Raw genomic sequence first — 11,959 nt, 5'->3', positions numbered from 1 at the left:
TAGCCCTGATCTTCCAATGTCGTGCATTTCCACCTGGTGTCATGTTTGGCGTCCATTCCCGTTTGGCACATTCCGTCGCTCGGCTCCGCTCGCGCCGAACCTCGAAGCTTGAGCTTGTCTGCTTCCGGCTGCACCAAAGCATGGGCCCCCAACCTTTAAGCTTGAGGAACTATCGTCGCATCAATTTTGAGAGATACAAAGTCTGTAGGGGAAGCGAACGATGGCGTTACCTGAATCCGGTCCAACATGGGCGATTTCAACCGATCAGTGTTTGCCAGTGCAAGCAGAAAGCGACTGATGTGCTTTTTCCTGGGCTCTTTTTGGTGGGAATGGACAAGTCCTGCTGGTTATAATCTAGACATACTATCGCACCACCGCGAAGTCTATCCCGGATCAGGACTTGTTGGCGAAATCAAGTGACAAAGTCGCACAGAGGCAAGATATCCGCCGACACGGTTATCTGAACATAGGTCATGGATGTCCGTTAATCCTGAACGGCAGACCTTTTCTGGTTTGAATAGGACATAGTAAAGGGTGCAATAGAAACTATGTCTAGGGCCGTGTATTATCGGGGTAGTGGGAGGGGTTTCCATGAAGATTTCACTGTCTCACAGAAAGTCGAATCCATGTAGATCGCGCTTGCGCTTGTTATCAACGCAAAGACTACAGTATCACCACTTTGTTGCTTGAGGTTCGGATGGACTTTCCGATCGGATCACCGCGGCCGCTATACACAGTAGAACAGAGAAAAAAAAAAAAAAGAAAAAAAAAAAAAAAAAAGGCAAACCAATCTGCGAATCAGAATTCACGGACCTCTTTCAGTGTCCTGCGATACGTACATCCGAATTGCTGGGCTCTCGATGCCTTTATCAATCCCCAATAATGTCTACAACATTTGGGAACAAGCGAAGTCAAGCAAACCACCCAAGTTCAACCGTATTATCCTAAACCTACCGATCTGCCATCAAAGTAAAGTAAAGCCCAGCACATAATCAATGAATTGCCCCGGTACAAGCTCGACTGGCAAGATTTGCATCTCAAAGCTTCCCTAAAGTTTTATGATGAGTACATCTGAACGAGACACTTGAGCTAGTTAGGGATTGTTACACATACAGGTAGGTAGATACCTATTGGTTATAATACATGCTACATGCGACATCTACACTTCTATTGACACAGGATCTTTGACAAATGGCTTGATGTAAAGACTTCTCCGCATATATATCCCCCTCCTCTTCCTCCCCCTCCCCCGGCTCCCCCCACTTTTCATAACAGTCATAATCTCGTAAATATTTGAATCGAAGAAGGACGCAAAAGAAAAATAAAGGGAAATTTGTGTGGTGGTGGTGTGGATGGTGTGGTGTGAGTGTGTGTGTTGTCGAAACTGTGGTTGAGTGATTGGATAGTCGGTCGGTGCTGATGACGTGTGTTGTGAAGTCGAGTGATTGTTGAGTTTCAGTGAGGGATTAAAAGTGTGTAAAAGGGCAAAAGTGATCGGAAACTTTTCGTATTCCCCCTTCCGTCTGCCTTTTTTCATTCTTCTTTCGTTGCTTCCTCCATTTTCCCCCGCCCCGCACACTGCCCCTTTCTGGGACCGATTTGAGTGACTGACTGAAAACTATATAGAAAACAGCAGGATGGACAAGAACAAGATATGAAAATAACAGGAAAAAAAAAAAAAAAAAAGTGCGGTGCTTGCTCCCTGCCTGTTTGCCTCCAGATTCCCAGGGTCTATTTCTACGGAAAAGGAAAGAACGATGAACGATGCTGATGATGCTCAATGACGATGACGATGGTTGGTGATAAGGAAAATACGCCGGCCACTCCTCCTCTTCCGAGGAAGGAGATTGGCTGGTTGTTGGAAACGATGGAAAGGATGAAATCGCGCGATCACCGCGTATGCTTTATTTCAAGCAAGACAATTCGGTGCGCCGGGATGTTGATGGTAGTAATGGTAGTGATGGCAGTGTTGGTGCTTGGTAAGGACTGTTTTGCCAAACTTGGCTTCGATCATTGTCCTATCTCCTTTCTAGCTGAACGAAACTAGATCTGAGGTCCCGTCAACTTCACATTGGGAAATAGCGAAAACTGGTTCGGGGGCGGTGGCGTGCTAAGACTAGTTGTCCTTGCGCGGCCTCTGCCTGGCCTCTGCAGCCCCAGCATCGAATCCTTTCGCTTCGAGCCTGTTACTGGTGCTTCAGCACTATCCTGAGCCAATCCGACAAGGTTAGGAAAACTCTCGCCCCGGCGGAGGGACTCGTCAGAAATCTCCTCAAACTCGGGCACGGGAGGCATGGCGGCGCCCTTGGCGCTGACGCTCTCAGATCGGACGTGGTTGTTGCCGTTCGGAAGCTCGCAAACGGGCGACTCGTAATTGCAGTTCTCCATATCCACGAGCGAATTAGTGCTCAGCGTCAACCTTGTAAAGTCAGTCGAGATGGAAGCCGTCGAGACGTGTCGGCCCGAATTGATGCTCTCGAGCGTGGCAGTTGTCGAAGCAGAGGCACGATGCGGATTGTACTTTAACGACGAGATGCCGGGCTCGCAGAAGGCGTGGGCGGCAAAAGGGTATTCGCCGCGGCAGTCGCTGAAGTCTCCTTCAGCTCCGGCCCCTGAGACTTCGTCGAGGGAGTCCAAGCGCATCTGCCGTTGAAAATCGGTGGGGATCAGCAGCGAGGGAGAGAGGGTAAAGCCGTGCGATTCCTTGAAGCTGGAGGCGTCCGAGGGCTTGCGCGCGTGCAGCTCGGGGGTTTTGAGCCGTTCGGAAGAGGCGGAGCGGGTAGGAGCTTCGATCCGCGGGAGAGAAAAGTTGGAGGTTTTGTGGCTGTGGGTGAAGGTGGGCCGGGGGGCGGCCGTCATTCCTGTTGGTGTGATGGCTTCGTGTGCGGTTGTGGCCGAGTTGAGGCTGACTGGGCTTAGAGAGGGGATGTCCAGCTGGGCCGGAGTGAGCATGGAAGCACCGGGGTCGCATGACAGCTTCTTGCGGTGGTAAGGGTACTCCATGGGCGCTGTGCTTCCAAAGTCCCGGCTGATGTCCAGCGATGGGCGGTCCCATTCGTAGTCACAGTCCGCCTCGGCGGCGTGTTCGTAGCAGTAATCAATGTCATCCTCCCAGCTCTCCCGCGAAAGCGAAGGATCGCCTCCGATGATCTCATCTAGGGCGGACACCAGCGCTCGCTGGGCGTCCGCTAGGGCGCATGGTCTGAAGCTATCGCTGGGTTCACGGTTGTGGTGATCATAGCCCTGTCGTGGAGAGAAAGCCCGGAGCATCGGGACGGACTGGCTGGCACGGAGCGACGAGTTGCTGATGACGCTAGCGCGGGATGGCTTCACGATAGAAGAGTCCTCCTCGGGCACGGCATCAAACGCGGGATTCGCCGGGGCGGGCAACGGCCAGTTGAGGTCATTGTCAGGAACACTCGTCATGCGGGTGTGTCCGTGGGATGTCACCGGAGGAGTGGGACTATCTGTGTCGAGAGCAAGCGGTTGGGCCTGACGGAACCCGGTACTTGTCTGCGGCCGGCCCAAGGTGAATGGGTCGAGGCCATCTGCCGGTGTGGAAATGCGGCTGGACACTCGTGGCGGGATGCCGGGAACGGGCGGGACTGGAATGGACTCCTCAATCGGAGACCTAGGTGGACGGGGAGGCGCAATGCTCATCGAATCCTGCGACTTTGCGTGCTTGATGAGCCGTCGAGGTGATGTCTGCTTGGCCGACATGGAAGGAGGGCGGTGCGAGGGTGGCAGATCAACATCAGCAAGGGGAAGCGAGTCGGATGAGAAGTCGGAGAAGTGCAGGTCGTCGACATTGCTGCCCTTCTTGGTATGTGCCACATGCTGGAAGTTGTACGGTCCAGAGATCTGAATCTTCCTCTGGCCTACCGAGTCTTCGGCATTCTCAGCCTTGATGGTCCGGCGGCGACTAAAGAAGGCCGGGATGGACGAGTCCCTCGAAGGGGCTGACGTTGGCGCTGGCTGCGAGGTGGGGGGGAGCGGCAGATTGGCATCACTGCCCGTTTCGGCCGAATACAGATTCTGAGAACTGCTCTCACGCTTCAGCCTGCCTCGTCGGTTGAAGAGCGTCTTGCCAAAGATCTGGACGCTCTCGGGGCGGTCCTTGTTCGGCATGGCGTGGCTGTTCGTAGATCGTCCTGAAGATTTTCTCGAAAGACTGAAAGCCCCGTCGGTATTGGGTGAGTCGGTTGAAGTTAAAGAGCGTAGCGAGGAGGAACCTGATGAGGTTGTGTGGTGACTGAGATGCTTGTCTTTCTGGGAGACCTTCTTCATTTGCTTGCTTAGTTGTCGAATGCCCTCTGCTGACGGCGGGCCATTGAGGGATGGCTCCAGAAGCTCGTTGTGGATGTAGTTGGAAGGATCGTGATGTAGCAAGTGGCCGTTGTTTGAAGGAGCGAAAGCCGGTACCGGCAAAGTGGTGGATGTTGGAGTTGTTGTTATGGATGAAGTTGGTGCAATGACGGAAACTGAAGAGGACTTGGATCTGTTCTCCGACCTGCCTCGTGTACCTTGTTCCGTGTAAACGGGCAGGGAAGAGACGGCCCACAGCTTCATGGTTGCTCGTTGCTATAAAGGGACTGACTGGATGTGGACTGGGTGTGGGCGGTGTCAAGCTGGTGGACTGCAGACTGGGGACAGTGGACAGTGGAGATGGATTTGAACAGCACAGGGCCCTGCAGTGTGGACCGTGGATCTCTCTCGCTGCTCCTCTCACTCAGATACCTCTACATTCACAATCGGTGCCCTCGGCCGAAGTGGACACGGGACGGGACGGGGATCGACTTGGCGAGTTTCCAGACCAAGTCTATATTGTTGTTTGTTATGCTATGTCGCTGCTGTCGGAGCGAGTCTTGTTGAGATGAGACGGATTGACGTGGATTGGATGAGTGAGTGAGTGAGTGGGTGAGTGAGATGTTCGAGGGAGTGTCAGTAAGATAGATCGCTAGCCAACCGAAGGCTCAGCAGGGTCAGAGCCCGAAAGTCAAGGAGGAGCATCAAAGCAAAAGAGAGAGCATTGTCCTCAGGAAAACCTCGCAACTGTGGGGGATGCGACGGGCCTGGGTCCATTGTACACAGGTATGCAGGATGATTCCTACCCTAGTCAGTCCCCGTTGCAATGCGTCCGGCCCAGGATGAGGGTTCAGGAAGGGTGCCAAAGGGTGAGAGTGGTGAGTGTGTCCATGCTAGGTGCCGTGGTTGATGGTGCTCGTCCCCAATCCATCCAGCGAGGAGGAGTCCCGTCCAGTCCAGGTCCCCGCCCGGCCTCCCAAGGATGTGCGTTGATTTCCTGCGGAATCCCTTTGGTCCCTGGGAGTCAGGGGTGACCCTTGACCCACGAAGATTTTGGATGCAGCCGGTGAGGGTCCCCGGACTAGCACCAGGTGTGGTGGGTTCTGTGCTCCTGATTCCGTTTCCGCTGCAGCGTGCTTGGCGTTGAATCCCACTCATGTAGGTACTGCTGTTGGTGACGGAGCTGGACGGGTATCGCACCGTATTGTCTGGAATGTTTTCATTCCAAACACAAGACGCAGGAGTGGAAGCATCATATGCAACCTGAAATCATCAACCACAACGTCCTGAGAGTAGGCAGTCAGGACGCTCTAACAAGTTTTCTCCTTTGAGACAAACTTGTCGACGAGTTTGTTTGCTTGTCCAATCACCCGGAGAAAGGGTGTTGCTTGGGAACTCGAACCACTTGCATTCTCACGTCCTTTCCCTTGGTATCGAATCATGTTCGATGTCCTACACAACACCCTGCCAATTGGAAGCGTCGAGACCTGGACGGCCAATCAACCGGCAGCAAACTTTCCATCGTAGAAAAATCATGTGATATCTCCGTGCCCAGGGCATTAAATTCGTTAGATGATCTTGATAGCACCGGACAAGTGACGGATCAGCGCATCAACTTCCGCGCAGAAGATCGGTTACTTTGCATGCCTGGCCCCCAGGCCCCGAGACACCGTGGCTTGAAGCTGTACAGAAGCTCATAGGCCGAGCAAGAGAAAACAAGACCTCGGTGGGACTTGGAAAGATTGAAATGGGCGGAAACCCATCCCGGTTGAAGGCTGACGGGTTTGCTCAGGGTTGCACGGTACGTGATAGTGATGCAACCGTGCGCTCGGATCAAAAAAGTATATAACGTCAACGCACCTGCGGAAGCGAAGGAAGGCCGGCAAAACATCTCAGCTGCATGTTGCTGGGAGCGAAGTGAATCGATGATCCAGAAAAAAAAAAAAAAAAAAAAAAAAAAAAAAAAAAAAAAAAAAAAAAAAAAAACTCGCATACCTAGTGTACCTACCTATACCTCCACCCTGTCCGCGTTAGCTGTGTTTCTTGGCGCTAAGTCCAAAAGTCACTTGTCTACGTATAATGCTTTCATTACAATTTCACAAAGAATTCTTGCATCGGACTGATTGAACCAGCAAATCCAACCCGCCCAAAGAGGACTTTTGTGCCGAATGAATTTTACAATGAATCATGGTAGAAAAGTTAAACTGGAGCATATGGGAGAAAGAAAAGTAGCTGGAAAATATCTGGCACTTGGGTTTTTGCGTGGGCGTGGGAAGGTACACGAGGTTTGTCTTCTGCATAAGCATTTCCTCAGCACGCAGATCTGCAGTGCTGCATGCGACCGTACATATGTACTGTGTGCACTTACCTGCCATGAGTATCATGCATTTGATGTGTCTGGCTGCCTACAAACATTTGTACATAGTGTGTGGGGTGCGGGTTTGAAAAAATTCGAAAAAAAAATTCCTAGAGACCTCTAGGTTTCTTCATGCGATATACAGTACTATATCTGGCTCAAGTGGTACGTGGAAGTGGGTAACGAAAAAGCTGCCTTCGAAAAGCGAGCACTCTCCTGCAAAACATTATGTCGATGCTATTCACAGTGCAGCATCCCAAGTTCTACAGCCCACAGCTCAATGTCGGATTGGCTCAGCCAACTGCAGTGACGCCGAGGGCAGCAAGTACTTGCAAGCGAGGATTCGTTACTCGCATCGACGGGACCGTGACAAACTGTTGGGTTTTTGAAGGCCGTTCTAGAAAACCATTACCATAGAAATCGAAGCTACGACCCAATTAGCCATGTTAAGTCGCCGATATTGCTACCTCGGCGCGGGGAAGCAAGCATGGAAAGTCTTCAGTACCATGGCACGAGCGAAGGTGCCACGACTTTGATGATACAGGTACTATGAAGACTAGCGGAAAGCATGCACTGCTCCGCTGACATTAAGGATTCAGTTGGCCCACGAAGCTCATTGATGTCCCGTTCACGGTTGCACGCGGGTAATTAAGGTAATATCGAGGTTAAGTAGGTAGTTGTAGGTAGTTGGCATCGTTTTGCCTGCATCCAACTTGACCAGGGTTTAGTTTCGTCCCATTATGTCCAGTCATTCCGGCCTCGATGCAAAAGCAAATGCAACCAGCGTCCCAGTGCTCTGTCATGAGTAACGACACAGAGCAAAAAGCACCAACGATGCCTAGGTAGACATGATAATGTGTATGCAAGTCGATGATGGTGCCTCGTAAGGTAAGTCCCGATTGAGATTGGCGTCGTTTGACAATTCAACCCTAAGTCGCGGTCGGGTGCGTTAGCTTGAAACACGACCGCGCGGTTTTCCCAAGAGGGCGAGGAGGGATTTTTGGGGGCTCAACTTGACGGCGCCGGAGTTCTGTCGTGTGCCGGTCTTGTCGCCAACCTGAAAGTGTAGAACGTTGCTCGTAAGCTTCCTTCGTGGCCATTGGGCCCTGGGACGTTACACTAGTTGAGGGTACTACAGACACTAAGAGTGACGATCCTCTTGTACGCTCGTTACGGAGCTGCATCTCGTGCAGATTGTTAAGATGACGGGATTTCACTGGATTAAATTGCCTCGGGGATACCTACGTAGAGCCTTACCCAATGTTCCTTGCTGCGTCCCTGGCCTTACTGACTTCCATGGCTGCAGGTACAGCGGCTCAAGCCGGGGTGAAGATCTCTCAGCACTACACCAGAATAGAAGGGTCAACGCCAATTGCAGTCGAATCATACATTAGGAGAGCTTCGAAAAAGGAAAAAAAAAAAAAAAAAAAAGAAGAAATGTGAACAATCTCCAGTATCCTGAAGGTTATAAGCAAGAAAAATTGTCTATAAAAATGTTTTCAACTGGCGTGGCGCGACGGGGAATGAAATCATCATCATAAGCACTCGGGTCTGCCGAGGACCTCGATGGCCACCACGCCTATCTGCCCCCAAGCTTGCCCATCAACGCTTGGGTGGGCAATTGGCTCTGCTCTTTTACCCACTCAAGGATTGTCTGTTGTTGATCAAGGTGAGTCAGCAAATCACAGCCTGGAGCTTCGATGGGTGAGGTGAGAGATATACGTACAACCACCGCAGCCGCATGCTGTGAGACATGGAGTGGAAACATACTACGCTCTTCGCGACGTCCATGATATGGCCTGGAAGCCACTGACATAGCAATTGTGTGTCGCATCAATGAAGAGTGCAAATGGGGTTTCCTCGGTCATGATGATGGGCTGTCGCAATTTCCCCCACAGTCCAAGCTGTGTGCTACTATGTTTAGTGGGCTTTAGAAACGGTGGATAGTAGGACTGTCCGTTTCTAGGGTCAGACGTCATTGCCCAAAACTCTACGCTGTCCAACGCTCTCTCCTCAGGAAACGAAACAAAATCGAATTGAAAACAACCTCAAGACGTGTAGAATCTACTAGTATTCGCAGTTCCCTATTTGTTGGTCAGGCGTACTCTATGAAGACCAATCGCAGCGATCCACGGTCCGACACGCAGCTAAACCGTCGACTTGGCCGTTTGACCGTTGAGTGCCGTACTACAGCGAGGCAGTCGTGAAGAGGCTCTTCAACAACAAGTTGGGTGACAAATCCTTACCTAGGTACCTATCCAAAGGCTCAGCCTGGTTTCATTGCTTGCGGAAAGACGCCGCTCATCCCCGCTGTCGGCGTCGCCCGTGGATGCTGGAAATGGAATGGACTTAAACGCAGGATCGGGCTGCTTGCAATAGAAGGAAGGTCTACCTGCAGGAAATGGAGAGCAAAGTTGGCGCGGCTTCCATTCCCAGCTAACCAGCCCGGTTGTGTATTAGCGGATGGCTCCTTATTTGCTTACCATGGTCAGAACCAAGCTACTTTGTTGCTAGTGCATCTGCCTTGGGACTGGATTAGGAAAGCAGAAGTTGCCGTGGAGCCGTGGCATCGTTGCAGGAGCAAAGGGCACCTAGCCAAGAACTCCCCGCCCGCGTAAGGGTTAGGGCACGCTGGTCCCTACAGCCATTACGACATCGATGGCCAAAAGAACGGCATCGAGTCGGCAATCCTCATGTTTGTCAATCCTTCGAGCACGACCGGGCATTCCAACACCACGGGACCGCTTTCCAACCCGGACCGGAACCCCACGGAGTATCGTTTCGAGCAGTCCGACAGTGCAGTCGACGATCACCAAAGACCGCCGATCAGTTGACCAGTCAAATCTCCCACGAACCCCTTCACCAGCTCGCGACCCACGTCGGTAGCTCTTGGACAACACCATCGCATCCATTTTCCTGCGTCATGGTGCCCCCACAAACACTCGCAGACACACGTGGAATAGCATTCCGCAACACTCATCTCTGCCAATAAACGAAGAAAGCTACGCACCAGAGAACTGGAAATGAGGCTTACCAGACACAAACCAATGCACAAGGCTCGCGGCAGTGTCTTACAGACTCTTGGGAAGGTTCCGACTGGCCAGTTCCGGTCGAAAATCAGTTCGTATCGATCACTCTACTGTTCACCCAAGATATCGGCTCCCCCGTAGCGCAGTGGAACACGATAGGAGCTTCAGCCTAGAAACTTGCGGGACACTGCTGACGATTCCTGACACTAGCATAGCGCGGGTTGGCACATCAGCAACGCAGACACAGAGACATCACGGTACTCTCCGACCCCCCAGACCAAAAGACGGGCCATATACGCTACCCAACAAAATCTCCTCGATGTTATGCCGTCGCCTTTTACTACACCCGTCATCAGTGGTTGCGCCGTCCGCTTGAGATGTTGTTTGTTTGCTATGCCTTGATTGTCGCAATCACAAACATTCACCAGTATATCGCGAAGACGCTGGATTGCATCTCTTCTTTGCGAATTCCGTCTGCTCATTGGATCGCGGGAGACTGGCCGTATCAGCCGCCGCAGCCCCTGCATGGTCGTAATCCAAGCTTGACCAGGCTTGCCAAGGCCAAACCAGAAAGGGGCAAAGGCTTCTAGACGGCGGCAGGGGCTTTGACTCCCTCGAGGGACTTTGGTGGGCATCGATGGGCTTCTTCAAAGCTAGTCCATAACGGTATGGAATCATTGGGTCAGCCAGACTTTGGGCGAGGGTTCCCTTGCCATCAATCTTGCCCTTGCAGGACAGATCCATCCATCACGAATGCTAGTCCAGCAAAAGCCCGCTGAAAACTTCCAACAGAAGTTCCACAAGAGAGCCATGGAGGCGCTAGGCAAGCCTCCAGAACCTGACGATATTTCCATCGCGTCAACATGCTCGCACCCATTTTGGTTCCATTCAGCCCCACAGAGTCCACCGAAGAGCGGAGAGAATGAGCAAGAAAGAAAAACCAGAAGCCAAAAAGAGTCAGCGGTCACAGTCCTTGTTCTCTCACAAGTGCCGCGATCTGATAAGAAAACCAGGTACCAAGTCTACTATAATGATTGCATGATTCGGTTGCTTGTCCAAACCTACGATCTACACTACACGTGCACATACACGGTAAAGTTACTCGTTGTGTCGTCTCCCAAATATTCGCTCAAAGACCAGAAAGACCGACGAGAAACCAATGTATAAGCGCCAACATTGTACTACATCACAGATAATACCATGCGTACGAATTCCACTCTCGGCATGGGCTGTGACGAAAGGATATCGACTACAGAAAAACTCTCACAAGATGACCATCTTCAGCACACGTGGTCATTGGTTTACGTACTTACTGACAGCTTCTCAAAAGCTACGCCTCGGCTCCCCGCTTACACATTTGAAGCCTACCAGCCTTGAATCTACTGATGTTGAAACGGCCAGCCGATGTGTCTGATCAGGCCGGTATTACGTAGACTATGCCTTCAACCATTACACTTAGGCATTTAGACGGGCTTTCTTTATCGACTGTGTCCTTGCTTGGCGGCACTTTGAAGCAAAAACGTGTTCATCTCGATGTGAGGATATCGGGGACGACAACGGTAACAGTAACGGATGACGGGGAACGTCCTGACTCGTGCGTGTCAACTTCTCCGCCATGGCGATGGCACCAAAGGTCTTGAATCCAGAAACCCATCAGAGGAACCCACGTGCTGGATCCGAGTACACACATACAATGCAAGCATCGTAGTGTAGCCCCGCGAACCCCGGTGAGGGGTCGGTCCAAACTCCATTTTGAATCCATGAGCCCGGCGACCCCTCTCGGAAGTGGTGACAAGTCGGACATGTTCAGCCAATTCCACACCTCGGTCAGCTCAGGTCCTTTGACAACCGATCTTTCCCCGGCGCTGTCGAAAGGACTCGATCTACTCCGGGACTCGCTTGCCTAGCTGTCCTCACTCTTGCGAAGGGCCTCACTAGTCCTGTGCCGCTCTTCTTGTATAGGATCTAGAAATTCTTCTAGTACCTAGGTAATTGGGGCTCGCAATGCCAACTGGGTGGGTTAGGAGGAGGAACACCGGTGTGATGGAAACTATGGAAACCAAACCCCGCGCGATACCGCTTTCAGGGTTTCTAGGGCTACCTGGCCTGTGTCTACCCCACAGTTTCGGCCGACTTCCATTTAAAGTACAAGAACCGGTTACATGAAGCTCTCAAGGTTCTTCTTTTGCTGGGTCTCTTGGGCTTCTCTGCTGCTGGCTTGCATCGGCCCTAGCGTGTCTGGTGGAATACGGAGCAACACTATGGATGC

At 51.9% G+C, this 11,959-nt stretch overlaps 1 protein-coding gene across 1 annotated transcript; it reads right to left on the bottom strand.

Annotated features, from left to right (window-relative positions):
* Positions 1-1,114: 1,114 nt before the first annotated feature.
* On the bottom strand, positions 1,115-4,723 carry NCU00142 (hypothetical protein). Its single transcript, XM_951102.2, has one exon. The coding sequence runs from the start codon at positions 4,567-4,569 to the stop codon at positions 2,044-2,046; it is 2,526 nt and encodes an 841-aa protein (XP_956195.1). The 5' UTR covers positions 4,570-4,723; the 3' UTR covers positions 1,115-2,043.
* Positions 4,724-11,959: the final 7,236 nt, after the last annotated feature.

Source organism: Neurospora crassa, linkage group III (assembly GCF_000182925.2).
Source record: "Neurospora crassa OR74A linkage group III, whole genome shotgun sequence".
Lineage (NCBI taxonomy): Eukaryota > Fungi > Ascomycota > Sordariomycetes > Sordariales > Sordariaceae > Neurospora > Neurospora crassa.
Note: the sequence above shows the minus strand (reverse complement) of the source record. Positions and strands in the feature narration are given on the sequence as shown.